The 19,111-nt window shown below is 42.1% G+C and overlaps 2 protein-coding genes across 5 annotated transcripts; both read right to left on the bottom strand.

Moving 5' to 3' along the window:
• Positions 1-2,242: 2,242 nt before the first annotated feature.
• On the bottom strand, positions 2,243-14,236 carry LOC133017755 (dipeptidyl peptidase 9-like). 4 transcript variants are annotated; one of them, XM_061083923.1, is made up of 21 exons: positions 14,124-14,236; positions 12,569-12,659; positions 12,207-12,445; positions 11,881-11,993; positions 11,374-11,547; positions 9,997-10,168; positions 9,581-9,691; positions 9,195-9,323; positions 9,046-9,107; positions 8,863-8,963; positions 8,435-8,612; positions 8,184-8,343; positions 7,957-8,036; positions 7,374-7,526; positions 6,954-7,089; positions 5,929-6,074; positions 5,626-5,772; positions 5,385-5,537; positions 4,793-4,935; positions 4,103-4,214; positions 2,243-2,794 (listed from the first exon to the last, which is right to left on the bottom strand). In XM_061083923.1, exons 2-21 carry the CDS (start codon positions 12,622-12,624, stop codon positions 2,702-2,704), a joined length of 2,658 nt encoding a protein of 885 aa, XP_060939906.1. In that variant the 5' UTR covers positions 12,625-12,659; positions 14,124-14,236; the 3' UTR covers positions 2,243-2,701. The 4 variants fall into 4 exon arrangements, with proteins under 4 accessions (XP_060939906.1, XP_060939908.1, XP_060939907.1 ...); XM_061083925.1 differs by having other exon boundaries at positions 9,997-10,165; XM_061083924.1 differs by having other exon boundaries at positions 14,128-14,236.
• Positions 14,237-14,844: 608 nt separating this feature from the next.
• On the bottom strand, positions 14,845-18,321 carry rps15 (ribosomal protein S15). Its single transcript, XM_061084004.1, has 4 exons — positions 18,271-18,321; positions 17,792-17,877; positions 16,329-16,563; positions 14,845-15,004 (listed from the first exon to the last, which is right to left on the bottom strand). Exons 1-4 carry the CDS (start codon positions 18,271-18,273, stop codon positions 14,891-14,893), a joined length of 438 nt encoding a protein of 145 aa, XP_060939987.1. The 5' UTR covers positions 18,274-18,321; the 3' UTR covers positions 14,845-14,890.
• Positions 18,322-19,111: the final 790 nt, after the last annotated feature.

Below are 19,111 nucleotides of genomic sequence, written 5' to 3'. Positions count from 1 at the left end.
AGTTTACAAGATCTTATGCTTTGCACATAAAAAAAACTTCCTCTGTACAACAAAAGAAGTTGTCAAAACGTGGCAAAGTAAAACTTATGGCCATAAAAATGTATCTTTGAACTGTGGAGGAGCAGATGTTTAAAGTGATTTGAATAGAACAGTTTGATGAAGAGGTAGCACTTGTGGACTTGTACTGAACCTGAGTACATGTTGGCTTCATCCCAGTACTCCCAACATGTGATCCACATATACCACATCATACCTCATAAGTGGTGTTTAAAGAATGGAGTCCACATTTAACTAGCTAGCAAACATGAGAACATTGGAAAAAAAAATCTGTCATGCTCATATCTGTTAGGCGGCTAAATATGAAATAGTCAAGAAATGAACCTGTAGAAACACCACAAACTTTACTTTAACTATTTGTTCTTACGTGAGATTTAGAGGTGCTGGTAGGAAGAGTATGTTACCTTTGACCTGGGGGCTAGTTAGCTTAGCTTAAGTGGGTGTAAACAGGACAAGCTAAGCTAACTAGCTTCAAACTCAACTTCTACTTTGGATATCCATCACGTCTAGCCCTGGTGCTACCAGCTGCTAGTCGCTGTTAGCAGCAGATCACGACGGAGCATCACTCACCTGTTAAGAGCCCTCCACTCCGCAGGTTACCATGGCAACCGTCCCCACAGGAGGAGGACAGAAGGACCGACAAGCATCTGCTGCTTCCCTGGTGAAAGATGTGAAGTGTTTGATGAGCTCTCACCAGGGCAGCAGTGGTGCAGCTCTGAGTGGATAGCACAGGGAGTGGGGGGGGGGGGGGGCACTGTTGAAGCTTGAAGTGGAATATTAATGCATGAAAACACTTGAGATGAGTGGTTTCCAGTTAGGCAGCCTGGTTGTCTACTGCAAAACTTTGAACAGAACACGTGCTGCAACCACAGTGTCCAAAGCCTGCAACACGGTGAACTTCCTCCAGCAAGGCCCAACAAGTCCCTGAGTAAACCACACTAAAATTACCTAGATCTGGATTTTTAATTTGATCTGTAAGAAATTACACACACTTATAAAACACTTTTTTTCTCATCAGGATCAATAAATGCTTCTCTGAGAAATCTCTGAAAACTTTGCAAAACCCCCTTTCTTGCAATGTTAATATGAAAAATGATTTCCTGGATCTGCCCCCAAGAAGATTTAAAGGTTTCTTTTCTGCTCCAGACCACATCCGTCCACCAAGTTTCAACGTCACCTGTCCAGCGGTTTACAACAGACAGACACACAATAGAACACAACACACTACAGAGGTAATTTAGAGAATTTGTACCATCACCAAGGCCGATTAGTGCCATTAAAACCAAACAAGCTTTACAGGTAAGAGCACATTACGTTTCTCAGCTACACACTGGTGTTAGTGACAGGTCTCAAGCCCAATGTGTGACCATACAGTGGCTGAAAGAGCTACACCTTTGTGAAACCCCATTCAGATCAGGATTTTTATTTATGTACAAGAAGTGTCAAAAGATTTCCACCAAGTTTAGTGGAAATTAGTTTAAGACGCTTTCTTTCTCCCTTGTCCTGCAGACTAACCAACCAACCAACAAACAAACAAACAAAGATAATAAGAGGACTGCAGTAAAAGAAAGCGTGTGATTGATTCATACATTTATTCATAATCATGTACAAATAGTATTCCGGTGGTACAAAGCTGTTGTAAGACTCCAGTGCTCACCCTCCTGTTGTCTTTATTGCAGTAAAAAAAGGAAATACCAACATGATCAAGAGTCAAGAGGTACTTTGGCAAATATAAATTATGTGATAAGAAGGCAAGCAGACATCTTGAGCAATGAAATGTGAGGGGAGAAATCGGCGTAAAAAATTGCAATGAGCAGCACTCATTAAAAAAAAACAAAAAAAAGAATAAAAATCCATAAAAATATTTTGTTTTAAACCACACACACTTAAAACAAGAGGGCAGAGGAAGCCTCTCGGTTTTTCTTCTTTTCTTCATGATTACACAAACTGCAAATACAGACTCACAGTATGTACGGATATATGTACTGTGTGTGTGTGCAAGTGTGTTAGTGAGTGTCATGATTTATGTATGAAATAAACGGCATTTCACATATAGTGTGTGAGCTCATGTCTGAAAATATGTTTATAGATTCCATTTCGTATCTGTGGACTGTGACCCTCTTTTCTAACACGGACTCGGGTGAGCGGGTGGGTCAAGGGGGGGGGGGGGGGGGGGGGGACGACACCATGATATTTGGCAAAGAAACCATTTGTGTGTTTTCAGCGGAGGAGGCGAGTGAGCGATGAGTCAATGTGACACAGCCTACGAATATTTCTCCATACTTCCTTGTCTTTGTTCAGCTTTCAGGGTGAGACACCAAATCTCTGTGCTCGTAAACCATACCCCAGACTGTACACGGGCGGGCGGGAGGGGAGGGGTTGGAAGGAGACAGGGCGAGCGAGCGAGTAACGGAACAAGAGACAGTGGGAGCTAAAGTGGGGAGTTTGGTGGGGGAGTGAGACGACTACTTCATGGGAGACAAAGAGGGGCTTGTGGCTGCAGTGTCTGATAGTCTCTGGATGATGGGGTGAACAGTTGGGGGACGGGGACGGGCTGGGGAGGTCAGGGAGAGTAAGGTGGGCTAGAGGGAGTAAAGGAGTGCAGAGGGGGCGCCGGACTCCACTTCTCCCCTGTTGTCTCATTTCAGAGGTATTGTTGTAGAAAGTGCAGCAGCATTATCTCGTAGTGCTCTCCAGACTCAGGGCAGCGGATACTGTGTCGCTCATTGGGGTAGACCTGGAAAATGGAAACAGGAAGAACAAATTATTTATTTGTGTGTCCGGTGACAATCTGCTGTGAAAAATATCTTCTCAAAAGCACTAAAGACTGCACTACAGTTACTCTTAATGCATAATCCTGAAATTGATTAATTTATTGTATTTAATCATAAATGTAGAAAATGTAACTTCTCTTGCTAGGGTCTCAATCAAAACAATAACAGAAGACCTAGTTAGATGGCTTGTGACTTAACGTGAAATCGTGGGACATTGCAGATGAAAATCAAACTAACTGACTCAGGTAAAAAAATTCATGTTTACGGATGAGGTAATGTATTTAAGTTTTATTCAAATTACATTGCAAATGGTGATCAACAAAACACATTTGGAGTCTCAGGGGTAAATGGTGTAGCAGCCAAATCCAATACACTTGAAGACATTAGTGACCTATCTTTAGACTTATAAAACAAAAAAAACACGACATGCCTCCATACTGCTTGTGTGGTGTCATCCAAGTGTCCACAAGCCCCGACAGTCATATTCGACAAGTAACAAGATCATTTACACCAAGTTTTTAGCCTAAATGTCCTCTGATATCTTCCGACGAGGTGCATTCAGGGACCGTCGGAAATGCTATGTCCACTAGCCTACCCACTTCTGGTGGACTTTTAGGGGCAGTTGTCTGGGGCTTCAGGACACTTGGATGACACCACACAAGCAGTTTTGAGGTATGTTGTATTTTTTCTTTTGATTTATTACGTCTGAAGAAGGACTTACCATTGACCTCAAATGTATAAGATTCTGCTCTAACAAGGTTTAACCTGTTAAGAGGCAAGTTGAAATTCGCCTTGTACGCCTGTCTGAGGAATAGCCAAAGTAAATTGAAAGCTGTTCTTGAAACATTTGGACTACATGCATGGTCTTGGTCTCTTTTGAAAGGTAACATTCTGAACATTTTCCCCCCGACAGTCAGCATCACTCTAAGTGCTACTGGCATTGAGTAATAGCAGTTGGAACCCACTGAATAAGAAGGTTTATATTTCCCTGAGACTCCAGAATAATTTGTGGACTCAAACACTTCACCGACCCCCCCAATCGGTATAGTTGTGTGTACATAATGAGTGAATTTACATTTCTGGGTGAACTATCCCTTTAAACATTACAATGGTATAAGCCAATAAATAAAAAACATTTACTGCTGAGTGCTTCTTGAACGCTGACATTCATCTGGAAGGGTTACGTTAATTGCAACTACAACTGCAATTAACTACAAGAGTGATTTCTATTAGTGAGTATTAGTGATTGGAATAAGGTTTGTGGGGCTCACCTGAAGCTGGTAGGGCTTCCCAGCACGGATTATCTGTGACACTAGGAAATTGGTGTGGAAAAAGTGCACATTCTCGTCTAAAAATCCGTGAAGAATCAGCAAACGATTAGGCCTGTAACGACAAAGGATTACACTGTTACAAAAAGATGCACAACAATATGATGGGCTTTCATACAACACAAAGATAAAGATATGCAGTTTGAGAGTGAAGAGTAAGACTCCACATTCCGTTGTGAAGGAAAATGGTCACAAATCCAAAGATATGTATAGAAATCTTGATATATTGCAGCTGCAGCTCTGGAGTTTGAATTTAGTGTCCAGGAGCATTGCTCCAACATGCAGTTTGTCAGGCCCTCAGGGGCTACTTGATCCCTAAAAACCAAGGCTTGCTTTGGCCTGACAACTCAAACATTGAATTCCTGGCACAATTTATCAACCGCTGCAGGAAATCTGTACCTGTTGTTTACCACATTTAAGAGTTTCAAAGCACATGAGTCACCTGTTAGTCTGTTGTTTGTTGGCTTCACTACGTGTAAAAACAAAATTAACTTGGTGAACAAGCCAGACTGACTTACCAAGAATTTGAATCACAACGTCACAAGAAATAGGAGCGAAGTGTGCAACAATCTATGCAGTTAAAACACACACAGTCACAGGCACACAAACTCATTAAAAGGTGTGTGTACTGACTCGCTGGGCAGCTTGTCCACATGCAAGGCTACAGATCCTTCCTCGTAGCCCTGCTGGTTGTTCTCAGGCACGTCCATGTAGCGCTCTGTGTAGCCGGTGTCGTAGGCCATCCACACAGTCACTGGGGCACCTGCGATGGCCAGCTGGTGACAGACACAACGTAGTTAGATTAAAAAGTAAAGAAAAGTGTAATTTTATGGGGCAGGAGGAAGGTAGCACTTTCGATTTAGTGTTTATATTGTAGGTTAATGTTAAATTAAAGTATGTATATGAGTTGGAAAAACATTCAAGCAAAATAGCACTATGTCTATCTTTTTGCAGATGTATCCAAAGATATCCTTGCTGAATTCAGGATGTTAGTACCCCACTGTAACATTGTCCAACACAGACACCATGTGGATGTAAGTGGCAACTGCACCTCCAGTTCAGCTCTGTCAATTCATACAAACAAGTTAAGAACTAAAGTCAGTCTCAGTGTATTTAAAGTACATTACTTGTTGATACAAACTGCTGTAAACTCTGTTTCTGCGTAAAGGAGGCAGCAGAGCACATCACTGATGGAAACGTCTATCGATGAAAGGAGGCTCCTCACCTTGAAGACATTGGGTCGTTGGATGAGGCCCATGAGAGACAGGAAGCCGCCGTACGACCAGCCGTGGATAGCGACGCGGCTCAGGTCCACAAAGTTAAACTTCTCTGCCACGTACTGCAGCCCCTCCACCTGGTCCTCGATCTCCACCTGACCCTGGAGAGACAGAGGTCATTTGTGTTATTAAACCTTCATGTGTGTTTACTGACAATTCACTTCTTGAGTTATCTGACCCTCACGTTACCATTTTGTTTTTCAGTGCTCCTTCAAATTCAAGGCCCCTCTGACAGGAACCTCTCCCATCGATGACGACCACAGCGTAGCCCAGAGAGGCGAGCGTGTTCAGACGGAGGTATTTCATCCCCTTGAAGGAGTTGTTTACAAGCTGCACCTGAAATCACACATGTTTTTTTCCCTTTTAAACAGTCATACAGGTTTTAGTAATATTTAGCAAATAGTGTTTAAAGTATATGAGCCATGCCTATTGTGTCATAATGCTGATCAGATCACATACTCAGGCCAGGAGAGAGAGGGTTAAGTTATGTACCTGTGGGCCTCCATACACAAAGAGAACAGTCGGGTGTTTCCTGCCGGGCAGCAGGTTATGAGGCTTGTATACCATCCCATAAAGTTGGAAACCAGACTTTCCTGGAAAGTCAAAAATCTCAGGTGGATTGTAATCTCCCGGGCAACCTGGAAGACACATTAACAGATGGGGACATTAAGTTAGAAAATTGAGGTCAGTGTCTTTAAAAAAATTTGTTTTAGTTATAAACAGTAAATATTACTAACCACACATATTTGGTTTGATATTAGATTGTGATACATTTTCATCTGAAAACTGATCACATCACCGTGTGACACTCAAGGGACAAGTTCCTTTTTTCTTTTCAGAAATATTTTAATTTGACTTCCTCGTACTTCAGTTGAACTCTTCTGTACCATTCATCTACCTCCAAATTAAGGTGTTTCATGCCTGTGACTCCTTCACTTCAGACAAAGTTCGAAAACAACACAGAATAGGATTGTCTTCTCACGCCTGATCACACTCTTTGTCTGGACGAGGGCATTGTGGTTTGAATTCGCCGTCCTTGATCTAATCAAAGCCAGACCTCAACTTTCCCCTACAGACTCTGCTCTATTGATGCTTCCAGAAATAAAGCCTCAGATAGGTGACCAACCTTCACACTTGGCCACACTGCTCTCTTAAACCAAATTAAATTAGTTGTGTGAACTCAACCATTGCATACTGTACAAGAATGGCACCAAGTGGAGAGCATAATTTCACCAAGGGCAAACAAAGCCCTTACGAAATAACATTTAAATTGTCTAGATCCCGATTTTTATTTGGATCTGCAACAAATTGCACAAACTCATGACTATCAGTCCACTAAACATTTGACGTGTAATTTTATATAAACATCCACAAATTGTTCTGAGAATCCTCTCCTTGTCTACAAAGAGGAGTTGGTGTTTGACACCATCTGTGTCTCTCTATAGAAAAGGTAATTTATTTCTGTTCGGGAAAATACAAACACAGTAAAGTAGTTGTTTACATCACATCCTGTTTACCTGGTGATTCCATCATGCTGGCCCAGAACTCAGGTGCCATGTGTAGTGGGTCACCTTCTGAACCGGTCAGCTTGTAGACGTGAACACATGGGGGCGTACTCACGTTACTGTAGTGGCTGACAAAAAAGTCGAAGTTCTGCAGAGTGGAAAGAGGTGCAGAGAAATCACAAGTGTACAAATGTTTGCTTTGCTCAAAATAAACCACAACCTGCACAGTGTTACCCCCCAGTGGTCAGACAGCTGTAACAAAAACTTTTCTTTTTAAGTTCTACTCATCTACATTAAACTAGGAAAAATACATTTAAATACGTCACTGCTTTTTTGACATATTTTTGCCCGAAAGCAAAATGAAAAACTCTTCAACATAGGACTGAAACTGAAGAATTTTTGCACCTAAGGTAAACATATCATTTTTTTTACCTTACTAACAGAGCAGCTATGAGAGAAGCCAGGCTTGGTTAGTCTGACTACGTCTCCCGGAGAGTCGTAACTGACCACGTAGAGGTGGTGCTCCAGAGGAGTGTCTCTAGTTCCCTGGAAGTAAACCAACTTTGTCGCCTCATTCACCCAGATCTACAAACAGAGAGAACATAGAACAAATTATGGAAAAATTTAGAGGCACCAACAAAGCATCTTCATATCAACTGACGTCATCAATTCTGTTTTATGTTGTAATGCTGAACCCTTATGAAAGAACATAACATAATATTTTTTTTCCTTAGTTCCCCAATTTTCAGACAAAGCAGAAAACAATCAGAGAGAGAAGGTCGCTGCAGGAGAAGCCTCGCAAAACGTCCTCAAGGAAAATTTTCTGAGTCAGCAGATGTCGATCAGCTGCAGACCTTAGACACTGAAGGCCAAGCCCTTCGTCTGATGCACTGTCAGAATTTAAATGTCACGTACACCATTTTATCTAAAAAAAAAAAATGATGGAATACAGAGGCAAATATACGTCACACCTGTGTGAACATTTTAGGTATCCAACAGAGGGATTTAATCTGACCTTGGAACCATGCCTTGCCAGGACTTCCCATTCTCCACTGGTCAATGTCATCTCCTCCTTGATTGCACATTTGAAGTCTCCTGAAAAAAAAACAGATAATGGAATCCACATGCTCCTCAACATAAACACTGACAGCTGAGGTCAGATGAGATAAAACAGACAGCCACATGATTTGTTTGACAGACATCGAGTCAAATAAACGAAAACAGCATCTCCTCATCTCTTACCCTCTACGTGGTGGTAGTCCTCTGTCCAGAGGTTGCAGCCCGGTTGTAACAGAGACGTGATTTTATACAGGTGGCTGAAACCCGTTTTAGACTCATTTACCCAAATAAAAGTGAACTCATCTTCTGTCGTTTGAACAAAGGGGTAGTATATATCATGAACCTGCGGGGGGGGGGGGGAACAACCAGTTACACTCACAGCAGAAAAAAACAAGTGACATAGAAGTGTTCATGTGGAATGTGAGGAGACCTACATTAATCCAGACATCGGTGGTCTCTTCATAGATTATGTACGGCTGTGTGTCACTGGGCATCGCATCCCGACTCTCCTGCCTCTGAGCTGGGTCATCTGTGACAGGGATGAAGAGAGCAGGAGGCAGCAGGACCAGCTGGAGTTTCCTCTGGCTGCGGTCCAGAAGCACCGCCAGGCCACTGAGTGGAAGAGGAAACAAAGTCAAGTGATTGCTTTTTACTTTAAGAGTAATTGATTATTGAAACAACAGCTTCATTAAAAATTAAAGATACAAACATCTTCCATTAACATAAAAGTTGCCAAAGAGAATATAATCTATAGGTGTCCCTGTTCATGTCATAGCATCAAATATCCTAATATCAGGTTGTACAGCTTCTCATGATTCATGTCGAGAATGACAGTATCTCAGTTCTGAGTGGGGCAACTCACTATTTGCCGTCACTCGTCCATCCCACTCTGGCGATGTATTCTGTTCCAGGAAACAAGGAGGCGAAGGGGACGGCCAGTTCTTTATCCTGTGTGCTCACAATCTGTAAGTACAAGCACACACGCACATTAGGAACGTCCGATTATCATGTTGACGATAAAACGATTGTTAATAAAAAGACTCACTCTTCCTTGATGGTCTGTCTTGATCTCTGCTAGTTTAAGTGTAGCCTGGGGATTTTTGCTACCTGTAAAAAAGGCAAAAGGAAATGATAGAAATAGTCAATAAACGATATTCACGGCTCCGAGGCACAAGTGTACATGGCTCCACTAACCTGTGCGAGGATATCTGTACGCGTCTGCTTTCCGCTCCTCCAGAGCTGGAGATGGAACATGAATAATCTCTACTTCCGTCTCATCCACCTCTTCATACAGAAGATACACTGTTTTACCTCCATTAGGGTCTGAGAGGGGAGATAATGACCAATATAAGTTTATACAGGAAACAGTGTACGAACAGCCATAGAACTATTAATATATGAGATCATTGGCTGTCAATTTGTCATTTGTATTTGAAGACAGAAAAACTGGAGTATCTGAAACTGCTTTCAGTCATGCACTGAACTTCAGACATCTCCATGAAATTTTCAAGAGGGGGCTGTATGTGAGAACGGAAACGTCTGAGTCAGTTCCTCCAGACATTTTCAAAAATAGTTCCTACCTTCGACTGCTGAGGGACTCCACCAGTAGCCAGTGAAACGGTCAAACTCTTCCTGGATGACAAATGTTGCTACACCTGCAGACTTTGGGTCCTCCTTCACATTATCCAAACCTAAAAGATATTAAATATATTAGGACAAAGGAGGTTTACATCCATGGGGATTTATTGGTATGATTGTATATGGTATAAAATATATAATTCTTTGCAATTACACCTTGATATTAAAAATATGTGGCATGTCCATTTATTGCATTATAATATAAAATAAAATCGTCAACTAGCAAATTAAATTAGTTGTTTTGCAACTGAATGCATGAATTAAAGAAGTTATTCAATTCAGAGCAAGCAAAGCTGATCAACACATTGTATTTCATTGCCTTTTTAAATTACTCAAATAAAAGCCAGTGGACTCAGACCTTTGTGGCAGAAAGTGAGTCTCCTCTCCTCGCCCGTCTTAATGTTGGCTATCCACAGGTCATTGTTGTTGATGAAGGCTATGAAGTCCGGGTCTCCGGGGCAGACCTTGGGGTCCATACGTGTCCCTGAGCACTGGGTCTTGATCTCCACAGGCTTCAATGAAGCAGACTGCTAAACCCAAAAGACACAATCTTAGTCATGGGGGAGACAGAAGTGGGACATTGGATCCAAAGGTATAGGTGGGAAAGCATCCTTAATGGAGACAGATTCACTGACATGAAAAGGTCCACAGAGTACAGTCATTGAGAATATTGGACGAGATGTTGAATATTCCTTACAATACAATTGTATAATTTGTAAGATGATTTGAAATTATGGCTTTGTTTGCTGTAATGCAGAACCATGGGAAAGAGGCTATAAACCAGGGGTATTCAACTTAAGTTTAAAGAGGTCCAGTTAGAGAAAATTTCTTGAAGCAAAGGTCCGGAAGATCATAATATTTAACTATTTAGTGTGATATATGTTTAAGTAGCCTAGTAGTTGTATCAACATCTGCATATACTCACTACCTGACTGTTAAATCAACTGAATTCAGTACGATTCAAAAACTTTTTGACGATATTTATTGTCACGTGACATAGAACTGAACATATATGTATGATTGCAGATATGTATAATGTTCTCGCATGAACTAAATAAAAGTAGGGCTGCATTTCAAAATAAGAGAAAATAAATGAATGGGAAAATTGTGCATGGTCAAATAAAGGGCGCAACTTCAGAAAAATAAAATAAAGGGAGCAAAAGCTATGATTTAAATTTTTCTGATTCACATCTTGACTCAAAAGTCACAACCAATTTTACAGATAATAAATCTCAACACATCTTAACAATTGAACAGTTTTAGAATCACTTTTTTTCCCCTCTTATATCCCACTCCCTCACTTTTTTCGTCTTTTCCTCTCCCTTTCTCCGTCTCACTCCTCTGTTTCTCTCCTTTTCTCCGTCTCACTCCTCTGTTTCTCTTCTTTTCTCCATCTCACTCCTCTGTTTCTCTCCCTTTCTCCGTCTCACTCCTCTATTTCTCTGCTTTTCTCCGTCTCACTCCTCTGTTTCTCTTCTTTTCTCCATCTCACTCCTCTGTTTCTCTCCCTTTCTCCGTCTCACTCCTCTGTTTCTCTCCCTTTCTCCATCTCACTCCTCTGTCCGCCTGTTAGTGACCCCTGCTATAAACTATCTACGGTGTCTACCTATACTACTTTTTTGTGCACAGTGGAGGTCTGAGCTTCCAGACCTTTACCTCGCTCTTAATAAAATCTGTCCTGAGAATCTAGGGGTTCACAAACTGAGGGAAAAACACAAAATAACAGTGTACTCACAATGAAGCCATTGTTGCCTCCATCCTGACAGTAGAAGAGGCTATTGCTGGCCTGGAAGAGGAACAGGCCCGTCTGAGCATGGTAGTCATAGGAGGTTATACCAAATGCTCCCAAACGTTTACGCTCTCTCAGCAACTCCTCCTCTCGAGAGTAGGCCCCCTGGTGAGGTGTAGCCTTAAATGTCCGACATGAGAGAAGAAGATTTAAAATATTACTATTACATTTTTTACAAGATACATGTGTTTTAAAATGCATATATAAACAGGAATTTACTGTGAACTATAGTTGCAAAAGGACATTCAACTGACCCATCCCTCCAGATAAAACTATTGTGTAATGGTTGTGCAGTGCATGCATTCTTCTCATAGTTTCTACCATAGTCGCTTAATCTTTTGAGCTTCAAAACATATTTCAGATAGTCAAAAACATTAAGTGCTTATCGCGCCCATTTCTCAGACACATCACCCTGTGCCATTTGTTACAAACAGGAAGAGTGGAGGAATTCACCTGGAAGTGATCCAGCATCTGTTTCCAGGACAACACTAAGAGGGCCTCTTTACGGATCTTCTTGGGGATTTCAGAGTAGAGTAACGAATTCTCTCTGCTCCCATAAGGCATTCCTAGTAAGTACATAGAAAAGCAGCTCAGACAACCGATCAAAAAATGCTTGTGTGAACTGAATGAGGAGGAATTTAACACAGTGGTTGTTTTAATGTCATGAGGAAATCACATTGTGCTGACTAGAGCAGAAAAACATGACTATGGTCAAGTTAAAGGAGAACAAAGAAACAGCAGATAAAGAGGATTGTATGCAGCATCGTCAATCAGCTTACCAAGGTAGTACAACCGGTGGGAGTGAGGTCCATTCTCATCCTTCTTCTGCACAAACTGGAAGTCATGGGGGGCCTTGTTAGCGATCATGCCCGAGTACTTCCTGCTACAGTGGATAATGTCCCGAAGGCCCTCCCAAGAGTGTTTCTCCACAAAGAACTGAGATGGCACGTCCTCCATCTCCACCACCTCTGTACTGTCCGAAAGGCCGTCCACAGCCATCATGCTCACAGTCACACAGCTGGATGTTGACATTGGAAACAACTGGTAAGAGTTGCAGACACCCACACACTCCTGCATCCATGCATTGCTTCAATAGAATTGGTCAAAACATGTGACATGGACCCACGGTGTGGTACGGTACCTTTTCCAGATACCCTCTTTATTGTCAACAAGTTTGACCCTCTTGACTCTATGCATTCACCGGTCAACGTGCCTCCCTCTGATTCGGTAACCTATGAACAAAGAACAGAGCTAAAATCATTCACATTTTCCAAAGAGAAAATGAACAAGCAAAATACAACCAGCTCTGCTCCCAGAACAATAACAATCTGAACAATAAACTGCAATTAAATCCTATTACACTGCATATATTCTGTTTACAAGGTATACAAGGTATACAAGGATTATGTTGCCTGTTTACTTATTATTAATTTTACTGATGACTATTTTCGACTGTGCTCTTTGCTGGAATGAATAAAGGATTATCTTATTTTATAGTTAAGCATTGTAACAATAGGTGGACAGCAATTTGTTAATAAGACAGCTTGGAAAGACCATACTTTTGAATGCACCAGTCTTCTTGAGGTTTTACTTTTCAGTTTTGTTTGAAACCAGTCCTCACACTACAACACAATCAAATCCTTCATAGAGCCCCACCTCAAACAAACATGGAGCGACAGACCAGGGAGCCAGGAAAGAATGGTATTCCCTGTTTAATCCCTCGTGTGAATCGAGTGATATTTCCAGCTGAGCAGCAGGTGAGGTCCAGGGTTTAGGGAATACCCCGCATGCCTTCCTTTCTAATCCATGACGGCTGAGGGATCAGTGTGATGTAAACAGCAGTGGGGGGGAAATATATAGGCTGTAAACTGAAGTTGGTTCCTAATCATAGACTGTATATATAAGGTTCCTGATGTTTGTGTTAGGAAGGTGTGTGATACTTAAATCTGTGTTTGAGAAACACTGATTTGACAACAAACACAAGTAAACACAGTAGTTGAGCGAACCTGTGTACAAGGCGTGGACCGATGGAAGAGTATTTATGAATGGAGATCTCCCAAATCTAGATCGTACTTTAAATCTGCGTGTTCTAGAGGAATTGTAACAGAAACGAATCCTGAACATCAACATTACACTCACATTGGTCTCTGTGTTGTCAAGTAGAATGTGTGAAAATGGAAATAATTGCAACAACAACTTGTAACGTTATACAAGGAAAAGGCCCAGTTTGCTCCAGCTGCTCGTTTGAGAGCCTGCAGCAGCCTTTCTTCAGGGTGGGGGGGCAGGTCCGGTGAAGTTTACACCACAGACACCGTTAATGTTCCCAGTTAGCTCGCCTGCAACAGAGCTTTGTTCTCCGATGTCAACTATTGAGTCCCACCGGAGGAAAACACCGGCAAATCCGTGGGTGTTAACAATGCTACCGACAGCAATGTTACATTTGACAGTGGAGAAGGAAGGCGTGGATTGTAAGAAGATGACACTTATGAAAGAGTGTGTCTTTTAAATCTAGCTTGGCTACATTTTGACATGACAGCTCTCTTCTGTCATTTTCGCTCTGAAGCTAACTCGCTAGCCTAGCTGGGTAATGCTACACGGCCGCTAGCTAGCGGTTTCTGGATTTCTGATGGGGAATAAAACACAGACGCTCAGGAGACCGTCCCCATGACATGAGCTGAAATAAAGAGAACACTTACCGACCTGGCCGCTGTGTCTTGAACCTGTGTGTGGGCTGTATTAGCTCTGTGTAGGTAAACAGATTTTACAGCTGCTAAAGGTTGAGTCCATGGCCCTCAGCGGCCGCACAAAATGTAGCTGGCGTTCCGAGCGGAGGGAGGAACCTTGGATGTGGTCACGGAACACTCCGGGACGTTTTCAGGGCTGCACCGCCGCTCTGAAGAGGCGTCAGTGACGGTCAGTGCTGCGCCGCCTGTGGCAGGACGCCTCATGACCACTGAGCTGATCGGCTCCTGTTGTTCAGGACTTCTGCCCCCAGCAGCTTTACAGGCATCTATTAGAGTACACGCACGTCTTTGGAGTCTTCTTAGAAATGTCTAATATCCCAGATTAACCCCTGAACGCATCGTCAGTCTGTGATACCTGCTTATTCCCCGAACACACCATGGCTTTAAATCATTTCTTGATCGATCCAAGCATCAAATCTTACGGAAGCAACTATATAGTTAGATTAAGATATTTGAAACAATATCAGTCTTTGTTGTTTCCCAGTGATATTTACTGGATGTACATGTGTACTACAAGTTCTCCAGTTTACATCTTAACCTTACAAAGCACCACTCATTGTTTATATGAAACCACCCACTGACACGCCTTAACAGCTTCAACACAGAAAGTCGAAAAAAAAGACCTTGAATTTTCAATTTGAAACATTGTGCAAAAGAAATCAAAGCAGACAAGTTGTGTGGAGCACCCAGTTTCCTTTATTTATACAAATACAGCCATTCTACTTCAGAGGGATGAAACGAGAAGAGTGTGTGGCTCCGATACCGGGGCGACCGTGCTTGACTGGCTTGTAGGTGATGGAGAACTCGCCCAAGTAGTGGCCGCACATCTCAGGCTGTGGAGGGGGAAGATAAAAGAAAATCAACATTGGCAGACAAATAAAAACCTAATTTAAATGAATCCTGTGATACAAATATACATCACATTCGGTGTATACAACAGCATGTTGTGATTTAATAGCTGCTTATAGACTTAAGACTAGATTGAAATTGTGTGCATCTAAAAGTCAGGATGAGATGCGTTAGCCTGCATGTTCCAATAGGCAATGATTCTTAACAGCTCTGCATTAAATACATAACCGTTGTCCTCACTTTTCTATAACATGTTGTGGAGTGTGTAATACTGCAGCTCTGAGATTTGACTTTTTTTTCAGGTCGACACATTTCAGAGAAATGGATGGCTCAGAACTTAAGACGAGTGAGAAACTTTGTGAGAGAACTCTCACTGAACACAAGGACCAATAGTCACTTAATTTGCCAAATATAACATAACTGTATCAATTTGAGTATTTTCATTTCAGGGTTTTTCCCCAGCTCTATAGTTGATAGCAGCCTTTACTGGCTCATTTGTCTGGAATGAGATTTACATGCCTCCTCATCTGCAGCCTCCACTGAGCCATGGTTCTAAAATGTCTCTAATGTAATTGTGCATGTGCCTGTTGGAGCTCTGAGAAGAAAGAGAACACTAACTGGATTCAGGATTCCTGTAAAGACCCTGGTCAGAGAGAAAACTAACCTGGCACTATTAAAATCTTAAATGATTGTAGCTTGATGCCGACTCATTGTTTTTGCACCGAAGTAACGTCGTCATATGAACAGGGCCTAGGCCGCTGTGAACGTTCACAGACGTGCATAGGTGTGTGTGCGTCGCTTTGCTCTACACAGCACGGAGCCAAAACACTGTAGATTTTCTTTACTTCTGTGTCGAGTGTCTTCTGGTTTCTGGTCCGCTCATGTACAAATTATCTGGCGTCTTGTCTACTTCGGAACAATGGAGTTATGTTGGAGCTGGTAGTTGTTGAAGAGCTTTCACTTTTACTTAAAGAACTGCAATGAAGACGAGAAAGACCGAGGACATGGTCTGTACCGAAGTGCGATGCTACCAAGCGGACCAATTATAAGTCTGCATCACCTCGTGTAGTTACATTTTTGAGGGTACATCGCAGGCTACATGGGAGCTAAGATTTAGATTCGACGCAGAAGTGAATTAGGCTTCAGACACATTTATCCGGACCCGTTTCTCTGTACAGACAGATACCAGTTATGTTTAACTCTAATGTAAATGTAGGACTCTTCTTCAAAACACAATTAACAGATATGTAGATTCATAAGAGTCCCAGGTTACACACTTGCTCTCGCTGCTAACCAAGAAAACCTCACCTTGATTTCAACCTGGTTGAAAGTTTTGCCGTTGTACACGCCAACCATTGATCCAACCATCTCGGGCAGGATGACCATGTCCCTCAGATGGGTCTTCACCACCTCGGGTTTCTCCATGGGGGGAGCCTCCTTCTTGGCCTTGCGCAGGCGCTTCAAGAGGGACTGCTGCTTGCGGCGCAGGCCGCGGTTAAGCCTCCTCCTCTGGCGAGCGCAGTACAACTGCATCAGCTGCTCACTAGAGGATGAGAAGACAGTGATGAGAATTACACTTAAACAAACGTGTAACAAAGTTTAAATCACTTGTGAGATAGAAAAAAAGCCATCTCTGCAATCAGGGACCTTCTACTTTGGACAATGAAGTGGGCCGAGTCGATAGTCTGGTCTACAGAGGATTTTCCCATTTGTTTTATCAGCTCGTCCTGCTATTATTGTATTGGTGGCCATTTTTTACCACTGCCCTATAGCCACCCAGATAACTAGCTTAGTCACCGATTAACTATTAATTTTGGGATGGGTTTGCCCAAGACCCATTCACTTGGAGAAGTGAAGAAGCATACATGTTGAAATAAGCCTTTGAAAAGGGACAAACTAGTCACGCTACTGTGGTGTACCAGTATCGTTTGGGGATTGACAGCAAAATCCTGTATCAGCAAACATGAGCCAATTTCTGTAAATACCAGGGTTGTTTGTGAAATCGCACACTCCCTCACTATTCTCTACTTCACAGTACAGTGACTACTATAGAGAGCTATAGTGAGTTCACCTGTCAAAGAAAAAACACTTTGTCCCTTCTCTGTTTTCCTCTACGCTGGTAATAACGTCATTGTTGCAGGAATGATGCCGTACAACAAAAACGCTATCAATACCTCGAGTTAAAAAAATTATATAATGATCTTTAAATGTTAAATTAAACTTTATTTCCACAATTTGTGCTGTGATGGGTTGCTCTGCTTCCATTTACGTGACAGGTCGGGCTGTTCCTGCTTCCCTCACTCCTGTCGTCTCTCCATCGCAAGTGAAATGCATGATGGGAAACAATAAGTGCAATATTGGCAAATTCCCTATAGAGTGATTAGTGTGTGATTTCAGACACAGCCTAGGCGTGGTCTCTAGTGAGCCTCAGTAAACATTTGGATTGATAGGCTCTTAAATACAAATGATGAAAATCCATGACAATTAAAGGTGGATTACAAGTTAACGGTTGTGGAGAATAAGTAAAGTTTCATCTGCTGCAGTTATATAGTCACAAGTTTATCAAGATGCAAAACCCGAGTTACAGGTTTGACAGATAAAGGACAAAGTCATTTCTAGAAAAACATTTCACCTGGATCGAGTTTAATAAGTGTGACCCAAACGAACTTCAGCTTCTCATTACTACTGATCAGCAGGTCCGACTTTATTTAACCAGTGCGATTGTGGCTCAGTAGCTGACCACAGATCAGCCTCAGCGGCGTGTCACTCACTAGGACATGTCCAGCAGCTGGTCCAGGTCCACACCTCGGAAGGTGAACTTCCTGAAGGTACGCTTCTTCTTGATCTCGGTATCCGCCTGGAAGAGACAGACATGGCCCCCGGTCAGAGAGTAGCTTCCACACAGTTAGCATTCACACCACGGAGCTATCACTTAGCTTGTGTCCGCACTGTGACAATAATCACATGTTGTGTGATGGTGTTTTAACTCAGAGGAACATTACACACACGGGTCGGTTTGAACCATTAGCTCAGACTACGTAGGGCCACCGGGTTAGCTTAGCCACAGCTCAGGCTAACACGGACCCTACAAACATGTTTATCTGACATTTTGGGCCGCGATTTTCTACTAATCAGTCGGTGTGGGTGTGTAACTGTCTGGAAACACAGCCAGACATCTTCACTTTTCAATATAGAGCTCGGATGAATGTAGATTATATTCAATAGGAGTCACGATCGGTTAAACACCTACCATCTTGCCTGGAGTTCCGGGGGGAAAGAACGGCCTCAAATCCCGCCCGGCCTGATATCGCGGGATTTAAGACACAACATCCGGTGGAGTCTCCCGGCGTCAGCTCCCTCGCTGACCAGCAGGTGACGCTGTGACATCAAAGTAACATTTTCTGAGAAGTGTCAGGTTTCTACCGACGTGTCCGGGTTTCACTTTGGTTTCTGTAAATAACTCTTTTAGTCTCACTTCTGATCTTCAGGTGGGAAACTAGAGACACTTTGTTCATGTCAAACATTATTCAAGTTAAGACAATTAAGAAGGAAAAGGACTCAAAGTATGTAAACTTATTTAGGTGATGACGGTGGCTATTGAATCATGAATCAATTAAATTGTGAGATAGAAATAAAATGAAAAAAAAGTGATGGTCATCTGTATTTATGTTTTTATTCATACGAAAGGGGCAGGTCAGAAATAAACTAGACTAAACTGAAAAAGACCCTAAAGTGGAAAGTACAACTGCATTTACCCAAGTACAGTACTATACCAACACTTTAAGTATTACAGTTCGATGCTTGTTAATCAAATACATTTTAGGTGGAGGTGGTGGTGGGGAGGGTATTTTACGGTTTTAATCGCGCATATTTACAATATGTATTTGTTTTTTTATTAACATCAATATATTTGAGAGGATTATATAATCAAAAATTCAAAAACAGTGTTAAAGAGTAATCTGTAACCCTCACAGTGCAGTGTTAAAGTGGCTCAACTGAAGCACAATCAGCTCTCTAAAGTTCTCACATGGTTTCATTTCAATGACTGTTTGAATCCAAAAGAGGTTAATCTCTCAAATGTATCACAAAAA

The sequence above is a fragment of the Limanda limanda genome, chromosome 13 (genome assembly GCF_963576545.1).
Source record: "Limanda limanda chromosome 13, fLimLim1.1, whole genome shotgun sequence".
In the NCBI taxonomy this organism is placed as follows: domain Eukaryota; kingdom Metazoa; phylum Chordata; class Actinopteri; order Pleuronectiformes; family Pleuronectidae; genus Limanda; species Limanda limanda.
This window is presented reverse-complemented; position numbering and strand designations above follow the sequence as displayed.

Coding starts and splice junctions, on each gene's coding strand:
- LOC133017755 (XM_061083923.1), bottom strand. CDS start 12,624: ATGCATAGAGTCAAGAGGGTCAAACTTGTTGACAATAAAGAGGGTATC. Junction 6,075..6,953: donor CAGCATGATGGAATCACCAG/GTAAACAGGATG, acceptor TGTGTCTTCCAG/GTTGCCCGGGAGATTACAAT. Junction 2,795..4,102: donor GGAAGCCCTACCAGCTTCAG/GTGAGCCCCACA, acceptor TCCATTTTCCAG/GTCTACCCCAATGAGCGACA.
- rps15 (XM_061084004.1), bottom strand. Junction 16,564..17,791: donor CAGCTGCTGGACATGTCCTA/GTGAGTGACACG, acceptor CTCATCCTCTAG/TGAGCAGCTGATGCAGTTGT. Junction 15,005..16,328: donor TCAACCAGGTTGAAATCAAG/GTGAGGTTTTCT, acceptor CCCCCTCCACAG/CCTGAGATGTGCGGCCACTA.